General features: G+C 37.7%; 1 protein-coding gene across 4 annotated transcripts in view; it reads left to right on the forward strand.

Annotated features, from left to right (window-relative positions):
• Cyld (CYLD lysine 63 deubiquitinase) overlaps positions 1 to 12,451 on the forward strand; it is a 47,857-nt gene extending 35,406 nt beyond the window's left edge. For all 4 annotated transcript variants that reach the window (XM_059264528.1, XM_059264527.1, XM_059264526.1 and 1 more), the window contains exons 9-17: positions 574 to 715; positions 2,175 to 2,297; positions 4,309 to 4,400; positions 5,481 to 5,547; positions 7,913 to 8,045; positions 8,900 to 9,008; positions 9,779 to 9,897; positions 10,187 to 10,403; positions 11,892 to 12,451. In XM_059264528.1, coding sequence (XP_059120511.1) covers positions 574 to 715; positions 2,175 to 2,297; positions 4,309 to 4,400; positions 5,481 to 5,547; positions 7,913 to 8,045; positions 8,900 to 9,008; positions 9,779 to 9,897; positions 10,187 to 10,403; positions 11,892 to 12,076 — 1,187 coding nt within the window. In that variant the 3' untranslated portion in view covers positions 12,077 to 12,451. The remainder of the gene's footprint in view (positions 1 to 573; positions 716 to 2,174; positions 2,298 to 4,308; positions 4,401 to 5,480; positions 5,548 to 7,912; positions 8,046 to 8,899; positions 9,009 to 9,778; positions 9,898 to 10,186; positions 10,404 to 11,891) is intronic.
• Positions 12,452 to 13,171: the final 720 nt, after the last annotated feature.

Genomic DNA, 13,171 nt, shown 5'->3' on the forward strand with positions numbered 1-13,171 from the left:
TTGGGCAGTATCGGTGGTAGAAATGAAATGTGGCCCTTTTAGCATTATTTCCCCCTCACCATCTTTTTTAAATACTTCATTCAGGATATCCTATGAAGAAGTCTGATACATTCTGGGAATGTAGTCAGCTTGACAGATGGAGGACTATTCTTCTCAGCACTTGTCACTAGCTTGCTGATGCTGGCCTTTCCCAGTTCTGAGCAATAGTGAGAGAGAGCCATGCAAGAGAAAACAGAGAAACCATCTTTATGAAAGACATTTTTCTAAATGTTGAAAAGTGCTTTGGAAATTTTGTTTTCTTTTTATGCTTGAAAATGAAACATTTTGGACAAGTAACAAAATATTTATTTGATGGGTGCTTAATTGACTTAGTTTTCTAAATTCTGTATGAAGAGAGTAATGTTGAAAGTGAATAATAGCCTTTTTATAAGCCTAGATAAATAGCAGTTAACTAAAGTAAAAAAAATTGCAGAGGATGCCAAAATATACTTTAAATGATACATATATGTACATGTATATGAATATATAATATCATGGTTTAAAATAATTGTTTTCATTTTTTTATCTTTTCAGCATTTGGAGGCTACTTAAGTGAAGTAGTAGAAGAAAATACTCCACCAAGAATGGAAAAGGAAGGTTTAGAGATAATGATTGGAAAGAAAAAAGGCATCCAGGGCCATTACAATTCTTGTTACTTAGACTCAACTTTATTCTGGTGAGTTCCTGTTTTCTGCAGTAGGTGTAGATAGTGCTGTGTCGGGGAGGTGGGAGACATGTAGGTATGTGTATGTATGTAGATGGTGCTGTGTGTGGGAGGGAGACAGGTAGGAGTGTGTATGTGTGTGTGTGTGTGTGTGTGTGTGTGTGTGTGTGTGTGTGTAGTACTGTGGGGAGGAGAGGACAGGTAGGTGTAAGTGTGTGTGTGTGTGTGTGTATAGTGCTGTGGGGGGGAGGGGGACAGGTAGGTGTGTGTGTATATGTGTAGATAGTGCTGTGGCAGGGAGGGGATAGGTAGGGGTGTGTGTGAGTGTGTGTGTGTGTGTGTGTGTGTGTGTGTGTGTGTGTGTGTGTGTGTGTATGTGTGTGTGTATGGTGCTGGATGGGGGGAGAAGGGAGACAGGCAGGTGTGTGTATGTGAAAGGAGGTACCAGGTGCCTTTGAGTAGAGAAACTAACAGAGTCAGGGAAAGATCACAGATTTGGTCCTTGGTAGCTAAAGAATTTCATATCCTAAACTAGATCCACAGCACTAATATAAAACACTGCAGTGAATAATGAGTAGGAGCAGTGGTCCCTGTGAACAGATACTCTGAGGACATCTGCCTCCAGTGTAGTATGATTGCCTGTATGCCAAGGAACCTGCGGTCAGCCATAGGCATTGTGTGCTGCATGTTTTAGTATATCGAGAGGATCATAAAAATTCTTTATATTCAAAATCATTTTCCATGGGATCACTGTTACCCTCCTCTGTGTAGTTTTTCTTAAAGTGGAGCAAGTTAATATGACAAGGATCATTAGGCTGTGAAGCTTGAACCAAGAATAGAGAGCCACTGCCAGTTAAACTAAGTGGCTCTGCTAGCTCTCTACCACAAGAGACAGGAAGTTAGCATGGATGGTAGAATTTTAAAAGTAGAGAACAGAATAAAGGTGGTGGGTCTTCTGTTGGTGGAATACTTTTGATTAAACAAACAGACCTTATAACATTACTACAATATTCCTTAGTAATATTTTCCCGATAAAAATTAATTTTAGTCAAATTTTATTTTCTTTGATCCTAGCAATTTTCTGTTGCTAGTCACTCACAAGTTATTTTAAGGAAACACATATCTTATGTGTTTATGTGGATTTGCCCTAACTAGTGATCTCCAACTTTCTACCCATGTTGTCTCTGTGTGACTGACTTCCAGGCCTCTCTTGGCTTATGCAAACAAGTTTCTTTCATACCATTCCCTGGCATGTTTTTATCCTTCACGTGTGTGGTGTAGTCTTGGTGTTTCTGGTCTAGACCTTCAGGGTCTCTGGGCAGTAATGGCTGAACACAGCCTGTGCTGTCTGATGAGTTCTTATGCCAGTGGTTCCCTACACTATTCTTTTTCCTTTCTGACTCCTTTAAGAATCTTTCTCAAATATTATTGCGTTTCTAACATGAGGGAAAATGTTCCTTTTATTTTGCAGCTTATTTGCTTTTAGTTCTGCCCTGGACACTGTGTTACTTAGACCCAAAGAAAAGAATGATGTAGAGTATTATAGTGAGACTCAAGAGCTACTAAGGACAGAGATAGTTAATCCTCTGAGAATGTAAGTAGAAGACATATGTTTTGTCTTTAGTTGGTGTTCTGTTTGCTGTTTTCTTGTATAGTAATTAATTTATGCTCTGTGCCCATATAGTAAAGAAAGAACAGAAATTAGTTCTCATGAAATACCAACTTTTTAAAACCTTTACTCTTCTTCTTCTGTTTATTTCTTTCTTAAGTCTGAACAGTGTATAGAACTTAGTGCATTCTATGAAATGATGTGAACCATTTGGTATCATGCATTACAAGTTAGTAATGACACTCTGTACTAGAAACCGATGAGGTGTATTAAAGTAATATGGTGTTTTGTTTGTTTAAAAGATTGTATTTAGGTCTTCCTCTACTCCTTTACTAAGGTGAGTTGTAAATGTACAGAAGATCATGTGGGAAGGAAGACTTTGATACATAGTGCTGATGTGTGATAACATCACAAGACATTTACGTGATGAAGAGTTAGGTTAGCCAATGGTCATGAAACAGATAGGAACATAGAAAACAACTATACAATTTAAAGTCCAGTTATGATCAATTGAAATTTTGTGATATACTTTTCTTAACAATGAAAATAAAAATTAATATATTTAAGGAAGAACAAAATATGGAAATAAAAGAGTATTCCAAATGACCTACTATGTCATATAACTAAGAAAGTAAATTAAAAGAGAACAAATTTCTCTAGATACTTTTTTCCTTAATTTTGTAATCAAATACCTTATCCTTTAAATTATGTGCTTTGATTTTCACATTAGTTAATTTGTCTTATACAAATTTTAAACTTTGAGATTTTCTTTCCCTATGTAAATGACACTAGAACAGTACAGGTCAAATCTTAACTACAAGGCATGCTATCACAGCCTGCCTTCTTTTTAGAACACTGTAAGTCTATTGGTCAGTGTTCTTTGCATGCTATTGCCCAACCAGTCCAGAATCATAGTTATCATACTTTGTTACCCACTCTGCAGCAAGAAAGAGTTCCAGATGGTCTATGAAACCAAGATGCATCTTGCCAGGCATGGTGGTATTCACCTGTAATCCCAGCACTTGATAGCTTAAGAGGCTAAGGCAAGATCAGTTGAGCCCAGAGATTTGAGATATAGTTCTTGTGTCTGCAAACTTTCTATCTATTGTTTGGACAGAGGTTTTGTTTTCTCTATTGGAAGCTTCCCACAGGCAGAGACCCTGTTTTGTTTGTTTTTGTTGTTGTTTTGTTTTTTTAATCTTCTCCCTTTGTATTCCTGGTGCCCTACATATATCATTACATAAGTGGTAGGTGTTTAGTGTATGCTGATTGCAAAGAGCTAACAAGTGAGTGAATAGTCACTCTAAAAAGCAGGTACATGGTGTGATTAGCTGGCTCTGACTTGCTCTTTTAAGCCCATAGTCTCCTGTAGTCAAGAGAATGTCCTAATTATGTTGACTGGGTAAGACTTTATAGATTTTTAGTATCATCAATTCCCTTTTCCATGTCTCTTATCCTGCATATTAAAAGGACTTCCTAAAATTTGGACATCTTGTTTTGTAAAATAAATATTTTAATATAATAAGCAAATGCCATTTAAAAATCATTCACCAAGTCTTTTTAAAAAGTTCAGAATTGGCCAGGCGGTTGTGGTGCATGCCTTTAATCCCAGCACTCGGGAGGCAGAGCCAGGTGAATCTCTGTGAGTTTGAGGCTACAGAGCAAGATCTCTGGTCTACAGAGCAAGATCCAGGACAGGCACCAAAACTACACAGAGAAACCCTGTCTTGAAAAAAACAAACAAACAAAAAGTTCAGAATTGTATTAGTACATGGTAGTTATTTTTGAGGTGTTTAATAGGATCTGGGAACAATTCTGGTTCTCAGACTTTGACTTTTCAAAGTTCTGTAAGAAGCCTACAATTATATTCTTAAAAATAAATGCCATATCTGTTGTTGGCTTAACATGTTATAATTGAATGAGAAGTATTTGATTATTAAGATGTGTCATATAACTCACTGTGCCAGTGTCAATTAATTCATTTTTATCAACGTAGATATGGATATGTGTGTGCCACAAAAATTATGAAACTGAGGAAAATACTTGAAAAAGTTGAGGCTGCATCAGGATTTACCTCTGAAGAAAAAGGTGACCCTTTTAATTTATAATACATACATTGAAAATAACTTGAAAGTATGTTATTCAACAATATGCTAAATTATTTCCTGAAATATACCTGTTTAGTTTAGAGGGTTAATTTTAAATTAGAATTATTTGAGAGGGCTAGGGATATAGCTCAGTGGTAGAGTATGCAAGAGGCCTTGGGTTTCATTCTAGGCACTGCAAAAATAAATGAAAAAATTTCTTTTCTATGTGATATGCATATTTCTCCTGATTTGGTGATTCTTCTAAAGTGGATGTGCTGGTGAAACAACTCTTTAAGAGGCTGGCTGGCTGCCGGGCAGTGGTGGTGCACGACTTTAATCCCCTGCACTCGGGAGGCAGAGCCAGGCGGATCTCTGTGAGTTCGAGGCCAGCCTGGTCTACAGAGCAAGATCCAGGACAGGCACCAAAACTACACAGAGAAACCCTGTCTCAAAAACAAAAACAAACAAAACAAAACAAAACAAAAAAAGGCTGGCTGGTTCTACAGCAGATGACTAAGTAAAGGGCTTTCCTTGTCACCTGCAGTGGTATTTGGAGTTGCTTCTCTTCCTATGGCGAGGGGTGTCCTGAGCACTCAGTTTCCGACTGTGCTCCTGTTGAAAGGGGCTGTGGAACAGCTGGCCAGCACTTCCGTCTACTCACAACTGAAGAATTTGCTCAGATTCAACTTCTGACTTTTGAGTTTGTTAACAGTATATTATAACTAGCTGTGATATCTATACACGTGGCTATTACTTAAATAAAGGGAAAAATAGAGCATATAGCAGGTATTATTTTACTGAAACCCCCCAAAAGACATAAAAATGATTTCACTCTGTGTGGATGAGTATATTCTATTAAACGGGGCAACATGACAACAAAATGAAAAAGTAATGTTTTATTATAACCTTTAAATAAAAGTTTTCTCTTGTCAGGAAAACTTGAAAAAAACTAAACTTTTAATTGAAATAATACTGAGTGAATGAAACTAATTTCTTGTAGAAATGTGTCTGTCATAAAGAGTAGAATGGTTTTTAAACTTTCCCTGTGATTTACTTAATTTTTTTATTTGTTTTCTCCTAGATCCTGAAGAATTTCTAAATATCCTGTTTCATGATATTTTAAGGGTTGAACCATTGTTAAAAATCAGGTAACTCTCAAGCTGTCTGGGAACATTAGGGAAATAGACCTTCTTTCCCACTGCCATGCTCAGTAGGAATGAAGTCTTTACTGATACTTCATCAGTGTTTAAAAAGAATCTTATTCTAACTGAATTTAAAAACAGAACAACAAAAACGTGGGAACATTGTTTTTGGATTCCCATCACTTACAGAGCTAAGTCAGCCTTAAATTAGCTCTTTAGTTCTCAGTTTAGTAACTTAATCTCTTCCTTCTCCCCGTGTTGAAAGAATACCCGAATTTACTGTGATATGGGTCTTAGTGAGATGTTCTAAATGTCTGAGCTTCCCAGGTCATTTGAGTGGTCACAGTCTGGTGGAGCCCTCTCAATTTCAGTCTTGGTTTCTCTGGTGAACACCTTAGGAGTGTGCTGTCCACTTCCTTAATAGCCCAACACTGATGAGTTCTTTTACCTCTGTGTCTAAGCGATGCGATTTGAACCCATGTTAAACTGATTTGTGGGCAAGGACAGTACCACAGTTCAAGTTTGGTACTCTTTGGGAGTCTCTAACAAATGAACTGACATGATGCATAAGCATTGGGTGTACATACTTATTAGCAAGTCAGAGTTGGTAATTGTTTTATATATGCCTAGAAAAATCCTAAAATTGTCTACAAAGAATTCACAAAAGAATTTATAATCTAGCCATGTAAAAAGTAATCATGGGAAAACCAGCAACGTTTTTGTATTCCTTTAAGCATATAGAAAAGAGAATATTTTATGTTTTAGGAAAGAAAAATAAGAAGCAATCAATTTTTAAAATTTTTTTGGGGGGAGGGGGGTTTCAAGACAGGGTTTCTCTGTGTAGTTTTAGTTCCTGTCCTGGATCTCGCTCTGTAAACCAGGCTGGCCTCAAACTCACAAAAACTCAAAAAAGAACAGGCCTCCCACAGATATCAAACAAACATAGTGTATCAAGTTGCATATGAAGACTAGGCACCTCCCTCATATTAAGGCTGGACAAGGCAACCCAGTAGGAGGAATAGGGTCCCAAAAGCTGGCAAAAGAGTCAGAGATAGCCCCTGCCCCCACTGTGAGGCGTACATATTGAAAGAATTTTTTCTATAACTTTTTAGCTTTTGTAGTTATCAACAACCAATGTTATTCTAGCCAGGCAGTGGTGGTGCAAGCCTTTAATCCCAACACTCAGGAGGCAGAGGCAGGCAGCTCTCTGTGAGTTCAAGGTCAGCCTGGGCTACAGAGTGAGTTCCAGGAAAAGGCACCAAAGCTACAAAGAGAAACCCTGTCTCAAACCCCCCCAAAAAAAAAAAAAAAAAAAGAAGAAAAAGAAAAAAGAAAAAAATAATGTTATTCTAGAATAACTGCTGGTTTCTTGGATTATAATCTGTTCTTATTAGCTTTGAGTTCTCAAGGGTGCTCTAGCTTGTTACCAGATTTTAAGTTTTGTAAATTCAGGACATAGTTTGCTTAGGGAAGCTGAAGATCACTACAGGGTGCTCTCTGAATTACAGAGGTTTTGCTGATATTTTTCTCTAAAATTCTTGAAATCTATATATACATTTAAACAAGGTGATTCTAATCCCAGACACTGCTAAAAAAAGATAAGTAGTAAATTGAAAGATTAAAAAACAATCTTCTTAGTAGAACTAGTTTTAAGGATTACTAGTAAGCTGGTAAGGGAAGGGAGATGTTGGACACGTGTTTCACTATGGTGGGTGTTTGTAGACGGTTTCCCTGTATTTGTCAAGTCAATGGGTGACTATCTAAAGAGCACCTGGTGACTGAAAGGCTAGAGGACAGTTGTTAGGGTCCCTGGGCTTCACACCGCTAGGAAATTATCCTTCCCTACATCTAGGGTCTTTATTTTAGGGAATAAGAAAGTTTGTTCTAGGTCTAAGAGTCTGTCATTGAGGCATTTAAGTGTTTGTTCTAGTCATTAAAAGCAGTGCTCACAACTGTCTGTAACTCCAGTTCCAGGGGATCTGACAACCATGGCAAAGCACCAATGTACATAAAATAAAAATAATTTTTTTTTAAAGCAGTGGCTGCTTTCTAGATTTGGAGGGAGAAATCAAATTGATTATTGTTCATATAGTGTTTCTTGACTGGGATATTATTTTACATTTTTCTTGTGATGGCAAAGAGAACTTTTGAATAATTTATACATAAGGCAGAAGAAATAATTTACGAGATCTTCTGCATAAGTGCATTTAATTATCTCATCCAAATCATTGCCTTTCACCTGGCATTTGGACAAGCCAAGGCTACACATCAGCATTCTGGTATCGTATTCTCAGGTCTTGTCAGATGGTTTCATATACTGAGTCAGGCATTTAATAGATAGTTTATTGCATTTCTTTCTTCATGCTCCTAGATCAGCAGGTCAAAAAGTTCAAGACTGTAACTTCTATCAAATTTTTATGGAAAAAAATGAGAAAGTTGGAGTTCCTACAATTCAGCAGTTACTAGAATGGTCTTTTATCAACAGCAACCTGAAATTTGCTGAGGTTAGTGATTCTAACTGGGATTTTATTGTTACTTTATTTTGTTTCTTATCAGTTCTGGGGATTAAATCCAGGACTTTGTACACACTACCCAAGTGCTGCCCCACTGAACCACACCCAGCTCTCACTGTGCTTTAAGCAAGAATAGTTTGAAGAAACTACATTTTAAAAAAATGATGTTCCAACTTTGTTCTTTTTTAAGAAAGCCCCTTAGCTTAAGTTGGAATGTTTTGGATTTGGGTTCCAAAAGAAAAAAAAGCTAATTTTTAACTTTAAAGTAGCCTAATACCAAACATACACATACATGTTTATGTTTTTAGTTGTCATTTTACCCACACATATTATCTAAACATGTCAAAGGTAATGTTACTTTTCTCCCTTTGTTAAGAGATAAAATGCCGGTAAATTTTTCTGTATAGGTTTGCTACTGAATGTGATAGAAAAGTTTCTTTTACTGTCTGAATGTATAATTTCTGCAGTGCATGCTGTGGTCTGTTTTTATCATGTTCATCTCTGAGGTGGTATTTTACTTACTTCTTTGCTGATGTATAGGTAGCATCAAGTCTGGAAATTCTGTAGCTTGCTGCTGCTCTGCATTCACATTGCACGTTCACAGTGGGCTCTGTTTCATGGGCCAGCAACACTGGTAAAAGCACTGCTGGGTTTGACAGCCATGACTGTTTCAAATTCATAGGGAAACGTTTTTTGTTTCTTACGAGTTTCCTCCATGAGTTACAGGGGATAGGACTCAAGGCTATGGACATGCTAGGTAAGCACTACACTTAGCTGAGTACCCAGCTACTTAGGACTTTGATTTCTAAAACTATTTGTCTTTTTTTTTTTTCTTTTTTTTTAAGGCACCGTCATGCTTGATTATCCAGATGCCTCGGTTTGGAAAAGACTTTAAGCTATTTAAAAAAATTTTTCCTTCTCTGGAATTAAATATAACAGATTTGCTTGAAGACAGTAAGTATACAGTCCTTTGTTTGTTTAGGTTTTATTTAGAAATAGTTGGCCTGGGCTTTTCATTAGTTATAGTACTTTTGGTAGGTAATTCAGTATCTGAAGACCTTGGCATATTAAGCCAATAATTTGAGTGCTGAGAATTTATTCTGAAAAAAAGTAGAGGTAAAAATAAACACTTTAAATGCAAAATTACTTATTATCTGACAAGAAATTAGAGACAAGTAAATGTTAATAAGAGGGAAGTGGTTAATTGGATTATATATCTAAACAATACATGTACTACCATTAAAACCCACAGGTCTGAGGACAACACATGTCAAAGCAATGTGTGTGGTAGTCAATGGAAGGGAAAGCATTGAGAGGCTAGATGAGAGATGCTTGAGATACATGTGTTCCTGGGTGCACACAGTTACATAAATATTCAGACATGAAACTGTTAGAGAAAGTTCATAATGGCAATCAATGATTGTCACTTACTGTCTTATTTACAATCATATTGCTATCGGTCTTCTTTATACTTTCTTGGTCTCTTTGGACATTTCATGACCAGAGGAACAATTCTAGAATAGGTTAACAAAACAGTTATTTGAAAAAAAAAATGTTCTTAAAAAATATTAAATAGAAGAAAATCCAAATGAAAGAGGGTCAGAGGGGGCTAGGTCCTTCTCCCTGCACCCCTACTGCATTCTTGTTTTCAAAGTATAGCTTTTATTTTTAATGACAGAATATATTTTTAAAAGGCTTCTTCCTTCCCTCTCTGCATACGGTAGCTCCCAGGCAGTGCCGCATCTGTGGAGGACTTGCAATGTATGAGTGTAGAGAGTGCTATGATGACCCTGACATCTCAGCAGGGAAGATCAAGCAGTTCTGTAAGACCTGCAGCACTCAGGTAATCATAACTCACTGGTGGATCCGCCCTGCAGCAATCAGCTACTGATAGTCCAGAACACTGCAGGGTTTGAAAGCCTTTCAGAGTCAAAGTGCACTTTAAACATTCACAATAAATGTTATTGCTCATGTCTCTTCTGCTGGTGTGTGTGTGTGTGTGTGTGTGTGTGTGTGTGTGTGAAGTACTTGACTGTTTTTAAGAGATGTGATGGTCAGTGAAAGGATTAGAGTCTGCCCTTTGAAACATAGCGTTAGCTCATGTGTGACATTTTCTTCATGATCTATTTTAGGTTCACCTCCATCCCAGGAGGTTGAATCATACATATCACCCAGTATCACTTCCCAAAGACTTACCTGACTGGGACTGGAGACATGGCTGCATCCCCTGTCAGAAGATGGAGTTATTTGCTGTTCTCTGCATAGAAACGAGCCACTATGTTGCTTTTGTGAAGTATGGGAAGGATGACTCTGCCTGGCTCTTCTTTGACAGCATGGCTGATAGAGATGGTATTTAAAACTTTTCTTTTGGGGTGAGGTGCTTCCTAGTGAGAGTACTTGTTTGTAGTAATAGGGTATTTTGTGAGAGACTTCTATGAAGGATATCATAGTGTTACAGATTTTAATCTTCAAAGAGTATTAGTAATTCTGCTATTCAAACTAAGAAACAATGTTGTGACGTCTTGGCCCTTAGACAGGTTTGTTAAAGAGTCCTGTCCATAACCCCAGACTTGGGAAGTGGAGGATTGTGAATTAGAGGCCAGTTTGTGTTACACAGTGAGAACCTGTTTCAGGCTGTCCCACCTCAAAAAGAAAAAAGAACAATCTTAAAATTCTACTTCTTTCCTTTTTGTATACAGTATAGTAGGCATTTATGTTTTATTTTTTTTTTCTGTTTTCTTTTTTTTTTTTTTTTAAATGCCTTTTATTGAAAGAGGGAGGAGGTCTTAAATACAGGCTTACAGCACAATGGGAGAACCCCGGAGGGCAGAAGTTCGCTACCGATGTTTTACAATCTTGCATCTAAGCTGTTAACGTAGTAGGCATTTATTGAAGACATAAATGCTAAGCTCTGTGGGACTACTTGGTCATGGAAATCATGCCTGTTTTTCTGTTGTCTCAGTTAAAGTTGAAGGTGGTGAAGGTTGCATCGTTTGTATTTAACTCAGTCTTCCTGATCTCATGCATTTCATTTCAGGAAGAAACCTTTACCCAGTGAGCTGTTTTTAGGAAGCTTAGTTATTACTTAGTACACACTTGAGTGCCAGGACCTTGAGGGGTCTTGGTCACAGTACCCCTGAGTGCCCCATTTTCTCTACAGCTATTCTCCCAAGCCCTAGTCCCCCAGGTCTTCTGGTGTGGCTCTCTAATAACCAGAGGCACAAGCTGTAGACCGACAGTTCTCCATCTCTCCTCATCTCTCAGATGCCTGAGGGTACAGCCCACCCCTCCTTGCATGTGCTTCACCCAGTTAACGTTAGCAGCATGACATTTGGGAAAGCACTTGGGAGAGCAAATGCGATCGTCAGAGCACATGCCTATTCTGATGATCAGTATATAAACAAACCGTGCTAGAGGTGTGCAAGTATGTTCTTAAAACTTAGGGAAACAGTAGTGTGCAATTACTAAATTTGCTCAAAATTGGATATTCTTGTGGAAAAGAGTGTAAGGCTGCTAGTATCTGGGAGGGACATAAAAGTATAAGGGGCCAAGACTGTGTGTGCACACATGGGTAGCAGCCTGCAAATCAGGGCTGCAGCTTTTTCTAAATATATGTCCTTTTACCAGTTTTACTCACTTTTGGCTGCTGAGCCCTCTCAGAAGCCAAAATGGAGACTATAATTCTAGAAACTGAAAATCAAAGGTGTTTTTTTTTTCCCCCCTGATTTTGGGATTCAGTCTTCACTAAATTCTAGGATAGTATAATTGTTATAGGGGGACAGGGTACCCAGAGGACTTTGAAGTTTGCTGCCCTAAAGAGAGCTCTTCTCTTCCTAGGTGGTCAGAATGGCTTCAACATTCCACAAGTGACACCCTGCCCGGAAGTGGGAGAGTACTTGAAGATGTCTCTGGAGGACCTGCACTCTTTGGATTCCAGAAGGATTCAAGGCTGTGCACGCAGACTTCTTTGTGATGCATACATGTGCATGTACCAGAGTCCAACCATGAGCTTGTACAAATAACAGGTCATCTGAAATGGGCAGAGACCGAGCACAAAGCTTAGCGCTGTGTTTTCCTCTAGCTGGCGGTTCTGTCCGGTGCCCATTGCCGGCAATGGGTGTCTTTTGTGATGATGGCCCTTCAGCAAAGGATTCCTGTGTTTCCAAACAAATTGCTTTTGTGTTCTTGAAGTATTTAATAAGAAGCATTTTGCACTCTAGGAAGTATGTTTGTGTTGGTTTTTTAAGAAGTCTAAATGAAGTTATTAATACCTGAAACTTTAAGTTAACTGCATTGATGATATGATATTTTTGGAAGCATACAATTTTAATTGTGACATCCGAAACATCTTTTAGTCCATTGAGGATGTAAATAAATATTTCTTCTTATGGACCAAGGATATGAAATCATTTTTCTTTTGTAGCTATTGATTGCCTTGAGGAAGAAATAATACGGCTTTATTAAGAGTCTCCCTTTACTCCAGTTATTGAAGGTGTGCTGAGTTTAATTGTTAATTTTTCCTACCTAGTGCTGATTTCCTGCATGTCTGTGTTTTGCCGAGTTTCTGTGTTCCTGCAGCAGTGGTCAGAACATGCTGACATTCCTTTCATGCTGTTATTTTCTATTTGTTCTGGTTTTGAGATAAATGAGTGACTTTGTTATAAAATGTCTGTTTTTGATGTCATCTTGGAGGATTAGGGTACATAGCAATTGGAGCATCTCAGTCATGGTAACAGCCTTTACCTAACAGGTTTTCTGTAGGAGCTCTTAAGTATTTATGGAACAAGGCACAGTGATTTATGAAGTGACTGGAGTGGTAAGTAGATAATATATTCTTATATAGGTACATGGTCCAGAGAAAATAAAGTTGGCTTAGAGACATTACTAACATTTTCCTGAAAAGATGTATTAGATATTTAAAATTCTCATTGCAAATAAATTATTTTATTTTTAATTTAAGTGAACCTCTCTTAATTTAAGTAAGACTGTGATTTGATTTGATCAGAGAGCCTTATACTCATTGATGTCACTTTTGTTTGACTTGAAATAATGGCAGTGATATCATTGTGTAACTGGAATGTTAGTGACAGCTTCCTCCTCCTGACTGAAGAATTAGA

This window comes from Peromyscus eremicus, chromosome 5, assembly GCF_949786415.1.
Source record: "Peromyscus eremicus chromosome 5, PerEre_H2_v1, whole genome shotgun sequence".
Taxonomy (NCBI): domain Eukaryota; kingdom Metazoa; phylum Chordata; class Mammalia; order Rodentia; family Cricetidae; genus Peromyscus; species Peromyscus eremicus.